Source organism: Castor canadensis, chromosome 7, assembly GCF_047511655.1.
Source record: "Castor canadensis chromosome 7, mCasCan1.hap1v2, whole genome shotgun sequence".
Taxonomy (NCBI): domain Eukaryota; kingdom Metazoa; phylum Chordata; class Mammalia; order Rodentia; family Castoridae; genus Castor; species Castor canadensis.
The window spans coordinates 57294261-57311701 of NC_133392.1; the positions used below are offsets into that span (position 1 = coordinate 57294261).

The window sequence follows — 17441 nt, forward strand, 5'->3', positions numbered from 1 at the left end:
AGTTCATATCTTTTTGTTTACACTTCCCACTTGCATTTTGATTAGCAATTTCTTCTGTCGATTTAACACCAAAATACTCTGTAATCAGTGACATGTTATACTTTGGAACAGAGTCAATGAGTCCCTGAAGCTGGCAAGACAGCACTTCAATCCCTTCACCTTGGCTGCTGTAGTGATACACATGCCTGACTGCGAGTCTGATTTCCTAAATCTCCTCAGAGATGGTGAGGCAGTTAGAAACACTTTTGGTATATGCTTGGTTTCATCTCACTGCAAGTACAAAAATGTTATTCCAAACACAAGGCTCATTTTGTTTCTGTTATTATTATTAACATTATTTTCATCACTCTTCTAAATTCTCTTTTGGAGAGGTTCCTTATCCTGAGGGAGAGTGATCCTTGAAAATTAAGCTTGATCAATATATTTAGTGAGGCATAAACAATACGATTAAATTTGATGAAAGCTATTATCCTCCCTTAATGATAAATATAAAGGATTGTTTGTTATCTACCCAATCTCCATTTCTGCAGTCTCCCTTGCTCAAAGGACTTCCACTTTTAAATAGTAGGCAGAATTACAAGGCTCCATAAATTATTGTCCATATAAATTTCTGGTGAACAGTACTCTGAATTTATTCCCAAAGCATGAATTTTAGTGATAACAGAAGATATATAAAAATCCCTGGTTTTATTTTTATTTATATATTTTTAGTACACAGACCACTTTACATCCATTTTCAAGGATAGAAATAAGTTTTGTTAGGATATCTTTCTATATTTTATGACTTTAATTAAATTTCTGGTTTCTGTTCCAAACATTGCACTATAAGACGGTATAAAACACATTTTAATCATTAAATTTGTAGATAATTTTGTGACTTTTTGGAGCTTATTACACAAGGGACTGATAATGGAGGAAAATGTGTGTGAACTAAACTTTAGCGAGTTCCAAACTCCATTCAGAAGAACCTTTCTTCCACCACCTAAGGGCTGATGCATACAATCAAGAAGACTCATCAGAGTTGTCCTGCAATTATTATCATCTTTAAGAGCAATCTTGTCACCTGCACATGGCAAAACGAAAATCTTAAAACAACTGCACTAGATCCAACTTTATAGACGCTTCATCTGAGACAAGTAGCATCAACACAGACATACTGCACATCCGTGATCACATGGACACAAAATACAATGCTTACAAATTCCCGTACACTTAAAACTATCTTAAATCAAAGATGAGGCAAGTTGTAATTATTTGTAAAAGAATCATCAAGATAATTCTACATTGCACATCATTTTTAGAGTGTAAAATAACAAAGTAACATTTCTTTCTTTCCTTTAATTCCTTGGGGTCCAGTAATAACATTTAAAGCAAAAATCAAATTTGGAAACAAAGTAGACCCATTGATTTGATTGTAAAATACCTTAATATCTGATTTTTCTTAAAACTTTTTGTTACAATTTTCCTCTTTTATGTAGTCTACATTGTATGGGAAGAAAGGCAACAGATAAATAAATTAATAAGGATAACATACGCCCATCAACCTAACAAACACTATGCAAACTTAAACCTGAATAAAATGAGAGCTGAAATGGGAGATCCACATAGGAAGCTGCACAAGGTGAGGATGGAGCTGACCTGAAGAGGTATGGTTTTGAAGGAATCAGTGTGTTTAGAGAGAACAGGAAGTAGAAAGATGCCAGAAGGGTAGATGGTCTAACAAATTGGGCAGTCAGCAGTCTGATGTGTCTGAACCTGAGAGAGAGGTGAAGAGATGCAGCATAAGTTTTTCTTTAGCCAATTGTCCAAAAAGTCCCTCTTGGGATTTATGTGTTTATAACTGGTCCATGAACAAAGGGAAGTCAGTGAAGCCTAAAGGTTCCTGTGGTGTAAAAACATTGGGTTGTTTCCTTCTTCTGTGGTAGAAAAAAATGTTCTGAAGCAGGCACATAATGATCCCACCCCTCCTCCTGTGACTTCTCCCATAAGTGTGTGACCTCAAGCACCTCAATTCTACAAGCATTTTGCCATCACATTCCAAAATATTTCTCCCTCTGAAACTCCATCACTTACTTTATAGATACTAGAAATATAGCATTTTAAGCTCCCTCCCTCTGTTAGATAACCCACAGCCTATGTCCTAAAATTCATCAATTCGTAAATTTGTTTTTCAGAGTGTTTTCCTTGGATGACTTGTTCACCCCTACAAAAGCTGCTTTCGAAATGGAGCCATGTAGATGAACTTATTATTTGAAATAAGACATGAGCACGTTAAGAGGTTTTAGCACCTTAAGAGGTTTTAGCACAAAATCAGGGTTTTTCCCTAATGAGAAAAAGTTTATTAGATTTAATACCTAAGATGAATCTAACTTATTACAAGTTTACTTGTTATAAGTCATTCAATAATTTAATAATTAAATCAGAGGAAGATCAGGTAGATCACACTTCAAGGCTAGACTGAACTCAAAAATTGAGGAGACCTCTTTCATTTCAGCAATAAAGTTGGGTGTGGTAGCATATGTCTATAAAATAAGCTTCATGGGAAGTATAGGTAGGAGGACTGCAGTCCAAGAACAGCCCTGGGCAAAAATGCAAACCTTATCCAAAAGTTATTAACATAAAAAAGAGGGGGTTAGGGACCATGGCTCAAGGGATAGAGCACCTGCCTAGCAAGTACATTTGAGTTCAAACCTCAGTACTGCAAATAATAATAATAATAAATTTAACAAGAATATCCCTTAGGATTCCACAACTAAGCCTCTTCCCATAGTATTTTTCTGTTCAAAATGCTTGCTATTTGCTCTGAACAAAACAAGATGTTTTTCAAACAGAGTTGCTTAAGTCCTAAGATTCAACAACTGAGTCTGTTTTCTGAACTGTGCATGTATGGAGTTCTCTGAGCACAGAAGAAGCCTGCATCAAAGCTCCTCTGGACCAATGGCTCTCCTCCCGGTCCAGTGGCTCTAAGTCTTTGGTGAGAGAGCACTTCCTCAGAAGACTTCAAGCTGAACATCTTTCTCTCAGTGTGAGAACTGAGATCACTGTCTAACACTGCTTTTGTAGCTTAACCAACATGTTTCTCAATAAATATTCTTTCTTACTCTGGTCATCTCTGTTCCTGTAGTCAAAAGTCTCTTCAAATGGTAGACCCGCAAGGAAGGCCATTAAGAGTGCTGAGAGCATGAGACATCAGCTTTGTTGGTCATTGCCAGTAGGGGCTTCAGGGTTTACTCACCTTACACTCTCTGTAGGCAGAGATAACAGCAACAACTCTACTACAGAACTCTTCCTGCTAACATTTGACTTAAATTTGCTTATAAAGAGGTTACTTTCTTACAGTTGTTCTGTAGGTTCCCTTGGGGAGTCTCCAGCTGGTTCTTTACAAACTGGATCTGACACTAGAACAGAATCATAACACTTCCAAAAAGGGCAGTGTTTTAGCTGGGATTCCCTGGCAAGCCTCCTGTGAGAATGAAGAACAAAATGACTTAGATGAATTTAGGAAATCTGCTTAGCAGTTAGAAATGAAAAGTTGTTAAGTCTTTGTATGCTAAATAAATCTGAAATGGTGCCTCAATAGATTCTCCACAGTCAACAAAGTTCTGCAAAGCATGAAGAAAGTGATATTTGATAGCAGTCAGGCTCACAGAGAAAAAATGTTCCTTGGGTTTGAAATAACTGGTTCTGTGGGGAACTGTGATCATTAGTGCCAAGCAGTATGGAAAGGTGCCCTGTGGGATGGACTGCAGGACCTCAAGCAGTTAAGTCAGGATGCAGAAGCTACAGTGAGCATAGAATTTATGACATTAATTGGATACTGTCTTATGAAGACTAATTTACAATCTCAAAAATCACTGGACAAAGTTATTATAACATTAAAATAGAAAAAAGATAAAATTTTTTTCTGAGAATAAAGTTGATGATCAACTTTCAAAGCACCAAGGCATACTATAAAATTTGGAACTAAAGAAACAAAGGTAGCTTGATTTTCAAAAGAAATGGCAAGAAGATTAAACAGGAGGAGAGTAGAATAGATTTTTTAAAAAGGGAGGTCTGAGAGTCTACACTGGAAATAGGAACAATTAACAGAAGTTTTGGATGGTTCTAGTACTCAAGAACATGGAAGAAAAAACAATTTTACTATTAAATTATTTTGTACAATTGATTCACAATTGTGAATTGTGTTACAATTGGAAAACTAATAAAGAGGAGACTGAATTCTTGGAGAAGCCAGTTAATATTTTGGTAAAGGACAAAAATGAACTATCAAAAAGGCTCAATAAACTTTTTCTGTAAATAAGCAGATTAGTGAATGTTTCCAGCTTTGTGAGCCATATAGTCCACCTATAATTACTCCACCTAGCCACTGTAGCAAAAAAAAACCTTGAGATTAAAACCAATGCTGTGGCCATATTTCAGTAATATTTTATTTGTAGACACTAAAATTAGAATTTCATGTTTTTCACATGTGAGGAAATCATATTCTTCTTTTGAATTGTTTTCAACCATTTAAAAATATTGAACCTTTTCTTAGCACACAGGCCATGCAAAACTGAGAGTGGAACAAATGTTACCCATAGGTGACAGTTTGTCAACCTCTGATCTATAGTAATACATTTACAAACATTAGAAGTGAAAATCAGTAAAAGAAAATTCATACAAAAGAAATATTTGGAAAACAGCCAGTCATAAAATGTAGAACAAATAATTTTGTAATATGTGAAATTTTACCATTTTTAATAACCCATGAAAGATTTTCTAGTAAGCTCTAATTAGAATAGTTTGATAGGACTTTATTTAATCAAAATTAGCTGTTTTCTATAGTACTAGCTATTAAGTAGAATGATATTTTTAATCAACTTTATTAACATCTAATTTATATATCATTTTAAGTATACAACTTGGTTGGTAAGTTTTGACAAATTCATATACTCATGTAACCAACTCAGATTATCTGTTTTCATGTGAAGTTTTCTGGGAAATTTTATGGAGACAGAACTAAACCAATAAACAAATTCGGGGATGGCTGATGTGTTAACAACACTGCATGTCCAGGTACAGAAATATGACTAATTGCTCTATAAAGATCTTTTTAATTTTTCTCAAAAATGTTTTGTAAGTTTCAAAGAATCGATCTTGTATGTGTTTTATGAAATGTAACACTTAGCTTATTGTAATGTTTTTGATGCTGTGACATATTGCACATTTTAAAAGACATATCTTCTAATTGTTAATTGATTCTATATACAGATTTATACTTTGAGTTTCATTGTATTCCTGCATTGTACATTCATGCATAATTTACAATTCTTTGGACCATGGGCAGTTTCATCCTGTTGTTGATGTTAGAAAGCAACCTTTAGCCCATTATTTTTAAGTGTAATGATATCTGAAAAGAGAATCCAGCAGTGTGCCTTTATTTCCCTCTGCAGTTGAGAAAATAATGACATTGTTCATGGTAACAGTATAAATGGTAACATGGATAGTTGAGATTTGAACTCATCATGTCTTTTGATATTATACAATATCATATTTTCTATGCGCTTTTGATGAGGCATCAGCAAAAAATAGTCTACAATCTGAGTAGCTATTATCAGATTAATTTTACTAGATCTTGCTCCTCTTTGAGCATATTTCACTGAAAACCACCCATGTTACTCTCACAAGACAATGATGTCACCCTTTACAGTTTCCTCCATTTATGGTTAAATACCTTCTATCAAAAAAAAGATGAATGTTGAGACTTCAGTCCTCCTTTTAAGGAGGTTAATAAAAATCAAAAGGTTAATGAAAATCACATGCAGAATTATAATGCTAGCTTAAACTAATATGGCTTCAAAAGAACAACTTGTACTAAATAATCTATACTGAAATACCTGATGCTAATAAACACAGAATCCTCATATAAATCATACCTTGTAAAAGAACATAGTTCTTTCTTGAGGACTTTCCCTTCAAGTGTTCTTTGATTTTTGTTGTCATGTTGCTCCACAAGCATATTTCTATATTTTTTGTAGTTAACATTCTTTCAGATATACAAGAATAATAAACAGCTTTAGCAATATGAGGCCATAGCAGTAGTAACTATATTCTTGTGATAGATATTCATTAAGCATCTTCATTTCTACCAGCTCATTTTGTCAGTATAACATTTTGAGGGAGGTTTAATACCAATTCTTTAAAAAGGGGAAACTGAGGTTGAGAATTCTTGTTTAGTCTTAACCATTGCATTATGTGTACTGAATTTAAAAAAAGAATAGATTGGTTACATTATACTATATACTATAATAAATTATGTCATATTGAATTCCTAGAAAAAAATAATAAAAAAGACATTCTACTTAATTATGCTGAAAACGAAGTGTAGACAAAGAAAGCAGTAATGCTTCATAATACAAATTGTACTTAGGATTGTCTAGGTGTATAGTTTTACCTGAAGGTCTTAAATAAACAGTTTAAATTCTATCAAAAAAATTTGCACATAGTTATTGAATTCAAATAGGCCAAACTTTTCCTCATACACTCTAAGATTGTTAACTATAAGATTCTGTAAACTTATCTGTCCATTCACTGAGTAGCAAAATTAAATGAGACATATTTGTTATAGAACTTTACAAAACAATCTAAGCATAATAATTGATCAAAATAAACAGTAAAGACAGACATAATAGCATTTTATAAAATATCAGATTCTGATCTTAAGCTGGCATTTTATTGTCATTAGGGCCCTGAAGACCATTCTTGAAAATTCAGATACAACGGGATTCTGAAACATTCAGAAACACCTCTAAAGCACAGACTATATTTCCTTAGCTTGCATCATTACAAAAATAATTGCCTTCATAGTGACACAGTTCAGACAACTTGAAGAAAGCATGAATGCTTTGTAGTTATACAGTCACTGTATTGATCAGTATTAAATTTGACCTTGTAAAGAGAAGATTATACCAGATCAACTTTTTTATGTTCTGTGATAGAGGGTAGTCTTGAAGAAAAAAATGAATAGATTTTTTCAATTACCTGCAAGTCAAGTCAGACTTCTATTTTCATTCTATCCTCCAAGAAATCTCTGAAGAATTAACTTCCCATAGGTCATCCAGGGAACTGGGGTGTAGAGACAGAGATGATAGGCCTCCCTCCTTTCCTCCTTTGTTTTAAGTATAGTAGCTCTGCTTTTATCTGTTTTATCTTTGTGGCCATAAAGTATATTTAAAGATAGAACATGCCTATCTTAAATTCAAAAAACAGTCATTCAAACTATGTGCTTACAGACAAATTAGCTGGATGTAGCACCAGATTCTAAATGCTCTTAACACTATCATCCTTAACGAGAGTTATCTAAGGGAATGGGAGTTGGATAAATGAGCAGTAATGTATACTTTAATGTTTTAATTGGTACTGTAGATGAAGGAACTTAGACTCTACATCTCATGTTTTTAACTGATGCTAAGTTGGCATGGCAAACAACCAAATGGAAAAGCAACGAGACAAATTTTATGAAGAGACATGTAGGAACACATGAGGCTGATCAAGGTGGCCCATGATGTGTACAATCCCACTTACTCCTGAGGCAGAGATCCAGTGGATTACAGTTCAAGGCCAGTCCCAACAAAAAGTCTCCAAGACCTCCTCTCAACAAGCAAGCAGGATGTGATGGCACACATCTCTAATACCAAATATTCAGAAGGCATGCGTAGGGAGGGCTGCAGTCTGGGGTCAGCCTTGGTAAAAAGCCTGAGACCCTATCTGAACAATAACTCCATCTCGGGCTATGACTCAAGTGGTAGTGCACCTGTCTAGCAAGCGCAAGGCCCCAAATTCCTGAGTTCAAACTCCAGTACTGCTAAACAAAACAAAACAGCAAAAAAAAAAAAAAAAAAAAAGGGAAAGACATAAAGCTTAATAGAATTAGAATTTAGAGCCAGTCACATCAGATAAAAATGGAGAATAAACACATAAGCAAATGAAGGATAAGAATAATAAAAAATATTAAATCGTTCCTAATCCAATAATCCTGGTGTTTGAAATGGGGAAAAAATAAGCTAATAGCACTTAAAACAACAATAGAAATAACACATAAGAACAAGTCTTCTGTTTTATTTGACATTAGACAGAACCTAATTAGAAAATGTTTTTGCTAGTCTCATTTGAAAAGTTTGTTGAAAATTAAATAAGCACTAATGAAGAACAAAAAAATACTAGATTATACCCAGGAGAAAAAGTTAGCAGAAATGGAAGTATTTACCTTGGAAAGGAAATGACTATGTAGGGGAAAAATGACTACCCTCGCAGGCTATAAATAATTATAATAAAGTGTTCTTCTGCTCCACAGAAGATGGTGGTATGTGAAAAATATGTAAAACTAATGGCAAGATAATTTGATTTGCTATACACAAGCCTCTTGATAATAAGAAAAAATATTAAATACTGGATCATTTAACAAAAGTAAGTTATAAGATGTTTTTCATCATTAGAGAGCTTTAACAGGAAAATGCTCATCCTCTACCCTGGCTTTTATGTGCAATTTCATTGGCTTTTCTTCTCAATATTCATACAGAGATAGTGGGAATATAGTATTTCATCATGGCAAGACAGTTTCTTGAAGTTCATAGATCTTCCTTGCATCTTTACTTCTGCTCTCCTTCCCAGTTTTGGGTTATTACTAGTTTACTAGTCCATGCAGGTAAAGCACAAAAAGCATTGCAAGAGCAAAGAAATATTTGGTAAGTTTTCTTTACTGTTCAGATGCAGTACTTGTTTGGCACCAATACTATAGAGTATAGATTGCTCATCAGTACAGATGTTCCTCAACCTAATGATGGGTCCTGATAAAACCATTGTAAGTTGAAAATATTGTTGAAGCAAAAAAAATGCATTTAATACTCCTAAGATGATGAACACCATGAATTACCCACACAGTACACTCTAAAGTATCAACTTTTTATCTTCATGATTGGATGGTTGGCTGAGACCTCTGGATGCCTCACCTTTTAAAACACTATCCTGCCGAATATCATGAGCCAACCAAAGATCAAACTCAAAAGTAGAAGAATGGTTTCTACTGCATGTGTATCATTTTCACAAAATCACAAAACGTTTTAACTCCAACCTTCATAAGTAGGAAACTATCTGTATATATCCTAAGATTTCCCTCTGATATTTATAATTGGGTTTAATTTCAGGTTTTGCCAAGCTGGACTCTATATTTTGACACTGTTAGCCTTTCTCTTTCAAATTCTTACCTGTCCTGCCAGGTTCCCTTATCTCACTGATCTCTCTTGTCCTTTTCTTTACAAATTACACAAATGACTCCATTTTTATAGACTGCCCAGAGCAGCCTGTGACATTTAAGCCTATTAGACACTACCAACACATACCCCTATCTTCTTGGCACTATTTCTAGCTTGAAGTCTTGCTGACAGTTCAGTCCAGAAGTTTTCAAAGGAAATTCTATTCAGACTTAGAAATTAGATGCACCAGTTCTACTGAATATTCCCATGGCAGGCATCTCTACCTTCCCTGAGGGTTGCTTTCTTTGGCCACAAAAGCTTAGGTGGCTCTGAGCAGAAGGCCTAAGTAACAGCTCAACCAAAGATGGATATGGAGGCATGTCTTCAGATTTTGTTCACCTCAGGTGAAAAAATTCTGAGGTGTGTTCTGCCTCCAAGAGTTTACCAGCAGGATCAAGACCTGGTCACCTGCACTGACTCATAATTACAACTTGTTAGCTTCACTTTCTCTGTCTCACTTGCTCCTAAGTGGACTACTGATGATAGAAATCATTACCGCAAGGTCTGCCTCCAGATGAACACATCCCAAAATAAGGCAGCTACATAGTTTTACATAGGGGTTTTCTAAATAAGTTGCCTTTTTTTAAGTAACAGCTAAAAATACATTAAAAGTCAAATAAAAACAAATAATTTTTGTCTCTCTACATACAGAGTACCCAGAACAAATGGTGCATTCACACCCTCTGAGAATGTACTAATCTTTCCTTAAATATACAACTCCCATTCTAGGACAGTTCAAGCACTTGTTGTTCCTACAGCTCTAAGTAAGATTTATTTCAGAAAACTCTGTGATTTTATGATCCAGAATGAGAAGGTGTGGACATAGAAATACCTTGCTTAAGACATTTTCATATCAGTTCCAGTACAGTGTTAAGAAAGATCCTTGCTACTTGCCAGAGAAAAGAAGCAGGTTCCTTTATGAGTTTTTCTTTGGCTTCTGATCATGCCATGACACCTGCACACAGGAAACTTGTCATTTCTGCACATGGTACAGTTAATGTGCTAATTTGCCTAAGTTATAACCAAATACATAAGTAAAAGTATAGTTTGTGACAGTAGATCTGACTTTAGAGATACACAAAGCTCTATTGGATTTCAGCATTGACATTACGGTATAGAAATAAAACATTTTCTACAATCATTTCAGGCATTCCAGATGGGGAAGAATGTTGAAATAATTCGAGGAAAGGTAAAGAACTTACCCGAATCATCATGACTGCACATCTGATGTCATGAATAGTATCATAGATCTTCTTTGAGATGTCTACGAATTGATTATCATCAAACAGGTTCAATGAGTTCTTGCTTAAGGCTTCCAAGGCGACATTCACTTGTGTTACAAACTCAGGAATGACTATTAAAATAAATAAGAAAGGTAAGGTTGTCTTCTGTGAATTCTATTGTTTCTAGGAAATGTTGAATTGTTTTATAAACAAATATTTTATTAACAGACAGTACTTCTAGTGTAGAAATATAAAATATTTTGGCAGGGTTTTCTTGGATTTCTGAAAAGTATAAGGCATCAATGACAATCAAAGGCATATTTATAAAAATATTTTTTAAATTATCTTTTCTCAAGGCCACGTTGTGGTGCTTGTCTGTAATCCCCAGCTACTCAGCAGGTGGAGACTGAATCACAGTTCAAGGACAGGAGGGTTAATTATTAGCAAGAGCCCATATCAACCAAACCAGGTGTGGGGTTCACAGTTATGCTGAAATGTAATTAGAACAATTTCAGTCTGAGGCCAGTCTGAGAGATAGGGTTCTGAGACCCTATCAAAAAAAAAAAAAAAAAAACTAAAAGCAAAAATGGCTGGAAGTCTGACTCAAGTGATGGAGTGCCTGCCTAACAAGTGCAAGGCCCCTAATTCAAACCCCACCACTGCCAAAAGAAAGAAGGATGGGGAAAAGGGAGGATCTTTTAATTCTTCAACATGCTTTAAATCTTAGAATAACCCCAGCATTAACCTAAGATTAGTAGTTAACAACTAAGACCAAGAGAAACCAAGCATCCTTGACAGAATCTTTCTGCTGATATGTATATAGCAGGATAGAGATTTGAACTCAGGCTGCTAAAATTCAGAATGTAAACATTCTTAACTACTATTCTGTATGACATTGAGGAAGACTCTGTCCCATGTAAGATGCAGGATAAAAACCAATTCATTTTCAGAGCAAAAAAGTCAGATAACAGAAGTTTTATAACTAGTATACAGATATAGGCAAATGATATTTTTTCCTAAATCCACAAGTTTCTCTATCTCTTGTAATCCTACATATTATGTACTAGATATGGGGAAATGCTGGCGATGTATATGGACACTCATTTTATCTAGTTCCATTTTCTCTCACTTACTAAAATGTGTCATCTACACCCTACTACTTAGCCACCATATCTTCTAGGAGTATCCATGTTCTCTTCTTCTTTGTCCACTGTCTGGGTGCCCTGCCCAATAAGAACTGACACCTAGCCATTGTGACTTAGAAAATTAAACTCATTAGTATTAAATGAAATTTAAAAATTTGATTCCTCCAGCCACAAATATTACATGTCAAGTCCTCAGCAGAGTAGTTTACTGTAGTTTACATGTAGTTTACCTGTGTTCAGTAAACTATCATTTTGAAAAGTGAAAGTATGGCTATCATCACAGAAATTTCTATTGGGTAATACTTTTCAATTATAAGAATCCATAAAATCACACTCACTTTCAGTGAGTGAAATAACAAAGCCAGAAAGAAAATAAACTCATACCACTTTGCCTACGAGAAAGAGTTCCAACCCACATTTCTCATTCATGTGGATGTGAAATCCAAAGTATCTGTAATCTAGAGTTGTTCCTTGAATGCCAGAATTGGGTGTCCAACTGCCTATTGCAAAATTCTACCTCAAACCCATCACTTCTACATCTTAACACATTGTTTTCTACCAAGAAAAACTAATTTTACTGTGCTATGTTTGTTTTATTCCATTGACTGTTACAAATAACACAGTACTACACCCTGGGTGGATTAGAAAGAAATAGGCTTATTTTGGTTTATGGTTCTGGCCCAACATCACAGGGCCACATGTGGTGACAGCCTTCTTATTGCCAGAGTCCTGAGTTGGCAAAAAGCATTCATTATATGGTGAGAGATAGGGAACGTGAAAGATACTCAGCCAAAATGGCTTTTATACCAGACCCAATGTCAAGGAAACACATTAATCCATGAATCCATTACTGAATTAATCAACTAAAGGACTCTTCCTTACCTTCTATATCCAAATGTCTATTAAGTGCAATTTGTTTTGCCATGTAAATATATCCTAAATTAACGGCCAATTTTTAGCCCCACCACTTCTATTCATCTTCATTTCTTAATCGTGTGCTGTAGACCTTCTCTTGCCTTAAGTTTCACAAATTCTTCACACTTGTTTTTAGCATAATCTAACTAATGAAACCTGCTCTTACCATAAAGAACAAAAATATTTAACACAGAACAGACACCCAATAAGTTGCTTCATGAATGAGTCATACTGCAACATTTTTCATTTGTCAATGGTTCCTTGAAACTATCTCCTGTTTGTATCCTATGTACCTACCATTGCATGTGGTAGATAAATAAGTGAATCAAGTGATTAAAGAAATGAATGAACATAATATAAAAGTCAAGCAAAATATTGGCACAATGCTACATTTTCATCTGGCATTTCAATGCTATTTAGATTTCGTTCGTGTTAAAGACATTTCAAAAACATTTTTTATGCAGCTTATAGAAACAGTCAAGCATACTGAATGAATTAATCTTTAACTCATTGAGAAAGTTGAGAGTTGGGAACCCTTAAGGAAATATGTTGAGATAGAGGTAGTCTCAAAAGCTATAATGACTTATTGCTCATAAAACTTTATTTATAATCCTTCTCACACAAAAATGTTTTCTAATATTCTAAGTATGCAAGATATTAATAATTCTATCAACACCTTCTGTTATTAACATTTCTAAAATAGTGACACAATTCCAATTATTTTCCTACATAGACCTCATAAAAAAAAAAACATAAAATAATGCAAAGGCCTTGTTTTCACTGCCATGTGAGATAATATGAGAAAGATTTAGGGCATTTTAAGGAAAATACAACTAAGAGTTTTCATTATTGCAACATGGTTTCATTTTAACTCCTCTAGAGGCATTTATTAATAAACTAATATTAGCTCCAATTAAAATAAAAGCTTTCACAAGCAAATGTTTAATTTCTACAGTGCAGATGGAAACTACAACTTTTTCACTCTAACAGCATAAATGAACTATTCAATATGTAATACATTTCTAATTTCATTAGCTTAAACATCAGCTATGGGTGTGCTTTACTTATCCTGTGGACATATGGTTGCCTGAATCAAACTAGGAGTACAGTTTTTAATGCTTTCAAGAAAAATGCAAAGTGAATATAATTAAGTAACTAGTTAATGGATAATTTAGAAGGAATAATAAATTGACAAACCTGTCCTGAATCTATAATATAACTGGGTTTCAAGAAAATGAGGTTCACACATAATAAAGACAGTCAGGCTCTACAATCATTCATCAAAAAGGAGCATCTCTTAAATGAATTCATTCTAATCAATTGAAATGCCAGGTAGGATAAACTGTTCTGAACTTTGAAGGGTATTTATTACACAAAGGTGGCCTTTGGGTCAATACATTGTTGACTTCAAAAGAAGTGTCATGTCTATTTCATATGCCAATTTCTAAACCAGTTCTGATCTATTCTGAAGCCTACATTTTCTCCATCAGCCTTATTCAGAATGTACAGAATAATAGCTAACATTCATTGGGTTCTTTCTTATTTCAGTACTGTGCTAAGCATTTTATATGCATATCTAATGTAATCCTACAGCAGGCCTGTGAGACAAGGACTATTACTGTCCTGATCTAACCGATGAGGAAACTGAGGTCACAAGCTAATTAGAGAAGGGCAGGTAATTGAGACTATAGAGCCTGCCCTCTGAACTCTAAAACTGCACTGCTTCCTTTTAATAAGTAAAGTCCTTGGGGTTTCTAAATTGTTGTGCTTCTGGGAAAATTAATGTTAATTTGCTAGCAAGAAGGTTAAGAGACCTATGGAGCTAAATTCTCCTAAGCCATGAGTAACCCAAGAATATTTAATCCTTGCTAAATTTATGTGCATTTGAAAGTAGGTGAGGGTACATAATTATCAAATTAAGTAGGTCAGAAAAGAATTCAGATTCATTACAGGTAATGATCTGAAATTATGTCACCAAGTTATGTTTTCTATCATTAATAAACTCAGATTAAAATATTTATAATTAAGTCATTATTTTCGAAAAGTACTAATAGTACAAAAATTTGTCTTTGAAAGTTCTCATAATGCTAAGTCATCCTTTGTGCGATGTTATGCAACTGGGAAAGAAATTAATAGGAAAATTACAATTAAGTGTAAGAATGACTTCTATAAATACTGCATGCTCTTCACTTTTTCCTTTATTTAGTAAACACTGATTATTGAGGTTCATATTTACTTAAAATTTAGAGAGGCAACATTAAATAAGAGGAATGTATTTGGAACCTTACTGCCTATATAGCACACAACTCAATCATCTGGGAATACCTCACCACATTTCAATTGATGTGTCATAAGCACTGGCTTAGTCAGATCATTTATGACTTCACATGGATAAAAGAGCAGCTCTTCTGATCTTTGTATTATATCCTGCTTCTAATTTTTAAACATCTGGAATACCTCTAAAAAGTAAGAAATAAAATAACAGACAGATAGGACTTTCAGACTAGCTTCATAAGGCTAGTATTGTTTTTTCCCTCTTGCAGAGATATTTTTCTACATATGAAACTGATCAAATTAGCCTGTGTGTTCACCTGTAGGTCTCTCTATGACAGAATTTTCCTCCTTTCCCTGAACCTTAAAATTTAAAAAAATGTATGTTTAAATGTTTATAACAATAAATACTCAATTTAAATATTATAGTAGTATATCTAATGACTTCTTCTTATGAGACAGAAATTTATGACCTTTACACTTTCCTCACATCATGTTCGTGTTTGTTTATATCACAATAATTGCACATTTAAGAGTAAGTTGGACCAATGCCAAGCACTAGTCTGTGATGACCTTTGCTCTCTGATGTATCAATTGGTTTTAATGGAGTGAATAAATTGTCTCTAACAAATTTCTTTTTCAGTATTAGAATGCTTGCCTAGCAAGCACAACGCCCTAAGTTCTAAACTCAGTAACACCAAAAACTGTTTCTTTTATTATTTCTCAGTACGAATTCATAAATATTTAAATTATCAATAACAATTCCTATATCATCAAAGTTTCCATAATTTATCAGTGTAAACTTTTACTAAGTATTATAGTCATCCCTCCATGTGGTCTCCAATAATCTCAGTCACCTGATATCCAAGTGTCTGAGCATTCCCTTCCCACATTAAACCAGGTTTGTGAGCCCCAACAAACCTGGTTTGGGGCATGCTCTTGAATAATACTTACTCTAGGAACTTTAACTGTTATGTTGTAAACAGCATTATAGAGAGGCTCACACAACAAGGAACTGAGCTGCTAGTGAACAGCAAGTTAGAATGTGAGTGAGTTTGGAAGTGGGTCCTGTGGCTCCACTAAAGTCATCAGAGAACCGCAGCCTTAGATGATATCTTGACTAAATTGTCATGTGACCCCCTGAGCCAGAACCATCCAACCAAGCCACTCCTAGATTTCTTACTTCCCAAAAACTGTGAAAAATAAAAAAATATTTGCTGTTTTAAGTTTTAAAGTTTTGGAGTAATTTGTTTCAAATGAATAATTATTATGCTAAGAGACCTAAAAGTCCTAAAACAATAGATTAACCTGTTTTGGTTCATGAAAATTACTCAGCATAAACTTATGTGATTTGTCTCACATCATTGTATGTAGTATTACATCTTTCATTCTTATTGCTGTATACTATGCCATTGTATAATTACACTATATTTTAAGCATTCTATAGCTAATAAATATTTGGAAAATTTCCAATTTTGAACTATTTAATATAGTACTGCTATAAACATCTTGCTGTATCTGTGGGTGAATACATATGTATGTATTTGCTGGGACTATATATAAATGGACTTCTCAGACACAGACCATGCATATGTGCCATTGTTGCTAGATACTGTCAATGTCCAAAGTAGTTGGAAAAATTTGACTCCTATTAACAACTCTTGAGCATTCTAGTTGTTCTGTATTCTCCATAATACTTTATGTGGCATAACTCATCTTTTATGTTTTAGTCTTTCTAAAAGGCATATTCCCCCTCTTTTTTTCAAACATGTCTGTCAGGAATTCACAATTGTTACAAAAATTCTACCAGATAAGATTATGGGTTACTTTGCTATTTTATCTACTCTTTTGTCCTTAAGTTTTGACTGTTAATTTTTTCAATGTCTTATCTCATGCTCAACCTTTAATCTCTTCAGTTTCTACCATCAAGTAAAACAAACAAAGGAGAAAGAATGCAAGAAAAATAGAGAGGGAAAGGAACACTAAGATCCATAGTTCTAGAAAAATGGGATTCTGTTTGAGGGAGGCATCTTGGGCCATAGAAACAGAGAAATAAGTTTATATGAATAGACTCTTTAGAGAAACCAAGTTATATGAAGTAGGAGAGCATCTAGAAGAAGAACCATTTTTCTTTAACCTGTGCTATTTAAGTGGCCTTCACATAGTGGTGATTTCCTTAGATGAGAATAAGTAGAGTTGATCTCAGCTTCCTAAACTCCAGCTCACTTTGCCCAGTTGTCTATGTTGTTTGCTTAAAGGTAGCTCCTTTTCCAACCCTTTCAACATGGTCATTTTCTACTCATTCTTCTACTTCAGTTTAGATGTCAGTTACTCTCCACACGCAAACATGCCTCTAGCCATATTAAGCAATCCCATCTCTTAGACCTGCTAACACTTCAGACGTGTTAATACTATGTATCTGTTTCCTCTACTTGGCCACTTTTAACAGCTGTTTTAAGAACTCTTAAAAACAAAAACTCTTTGGAGTAACCTTTGTTTCTTTAGATACCAGAGTTAGAATTCAAACTCAAGCACGTGAAACCAAACCCTATAGCCATAAAAACAAAGCTCTACTGTTTAGATGCCAGAATAGCTAT

At 34.3% G+C, this 17441-nt stretch overlaps 1 protein-coding gene across 4 annotated transcripts in view; it reads right to left on the reverse strand.

Annotated features, from left to right (window-relative positions):
* Positions 1–17441, reverse strand: part of Ctnna3 (catenin alpha 3) — a 1740232-nt gene that overhangs the window by 296778 nt on the left and 1426013 nt on the right. For all 4 annotated transcript variants that reach the window (XM_074078977.1, XM_074078976.1, XM_074078978.1 and 1 more), the window contains one exon: positions 10493–10644. In XM_074078977.1, coding sequence (XP_073935078.1) covers positions 10493–10644 — 152 coding nt within the window. The remainder of the gene's footprint in view (positions 1–10492; positions 10645–17441) is intronic.